The following is a 653-nucleotide window of genomic DNA, read 5'->3' on the forward strand; positions in this document are numbered from 1 at the left end:
TCGACCAGTTCCCAATTATTTTTAACGTATCGATAGACGTTCCTTCGGCCCAAGCCCATATAAAATGTAGCGTTCTTGTCGTCGTAAGTAGGGCCAGTACCACATGGCATGCAAAACCAATCATATGGCGTTAATATTGTGCTCTCAATATTATCCTTGGTTAATTTCTTCGCAGTACTACAAAGGAAAGTAGTACTTTTAAGAAGTTGATTCAATTTCTCCTTAGGCTTCATTTTCCTGGGCACTGTTCTGCTTTCATCAGGTATGTCCCAATATTTTAAACATTCCGTGCGCATTTCGGCCTGTTTCACTTCAACAAGAGTACTATCCTCATAGAAAGCGGCGATTTTACACAATCCTATTACTTGTTTCCTTCCTAAAACCTCGTTGGACTCACGTAAATATTGTAGGAATTGTTGCTCCCTTTCCAACTCATCCATTGACACTAGCTGCACAACGTCATCATTTGCATCGCCTTTAAGAAGTATTTCATTTACTTGTACAAGATGTCGTACAACAGCTTCCGTGCCAGGCCGTTTGTATTTGCATATTAGGTAACGTTCCGAATTCGCTGGTCTAGAAGAATTTGGTTTGAAAATGCAAACCTCCTCGAAGCAGCGGTACATTAAATAAACTAAACCCGCACTGAACGG

The 653-nt window shown here is 40.7% G+C and overlaps 1 protein-coding gene across 1 annotated transcript; it reads right to left on the bottom strand.

Annotated features, from left to right (window-relative positions):
• Positions 1 to 5: 5 nt before the first annotated feature.
• On the bottom strand, positions 6 to 650 carry LOC108630429 (cap-specific mRNA (nucleoside-2'-O-)-methyltransferase 1-like; the record flags this gene model as incomplete). The annotated part of the gene is made up of 1 exon (XM_018033728.1): positions 6 to 650. A coding segment is annotated over one exon (645 nt), but the record flags the coding sequence as incomplete, so codon positions are not given.
• Between the last annotated feature and the right edge of the window lie 3 nt (positions 651 to 653).

The sequence above is a fragment of the Ceratina calcarata genome, unplaced genomic scaffold, assembly GCF_001652005.2.
Source record: "Ceratina calcarata isolate Rehan_Ccalc_2016 unplaced genomic scaffold, ASM165200v1 scaffold7557, whole genome shotgun sequence".
Classification (NCBI taxonomy): Eukaryota; Metazoa; Arthropoda; class Insecta; order Hymenoptera; family Apidae; genus Ceratina; species Ceratina calcarata.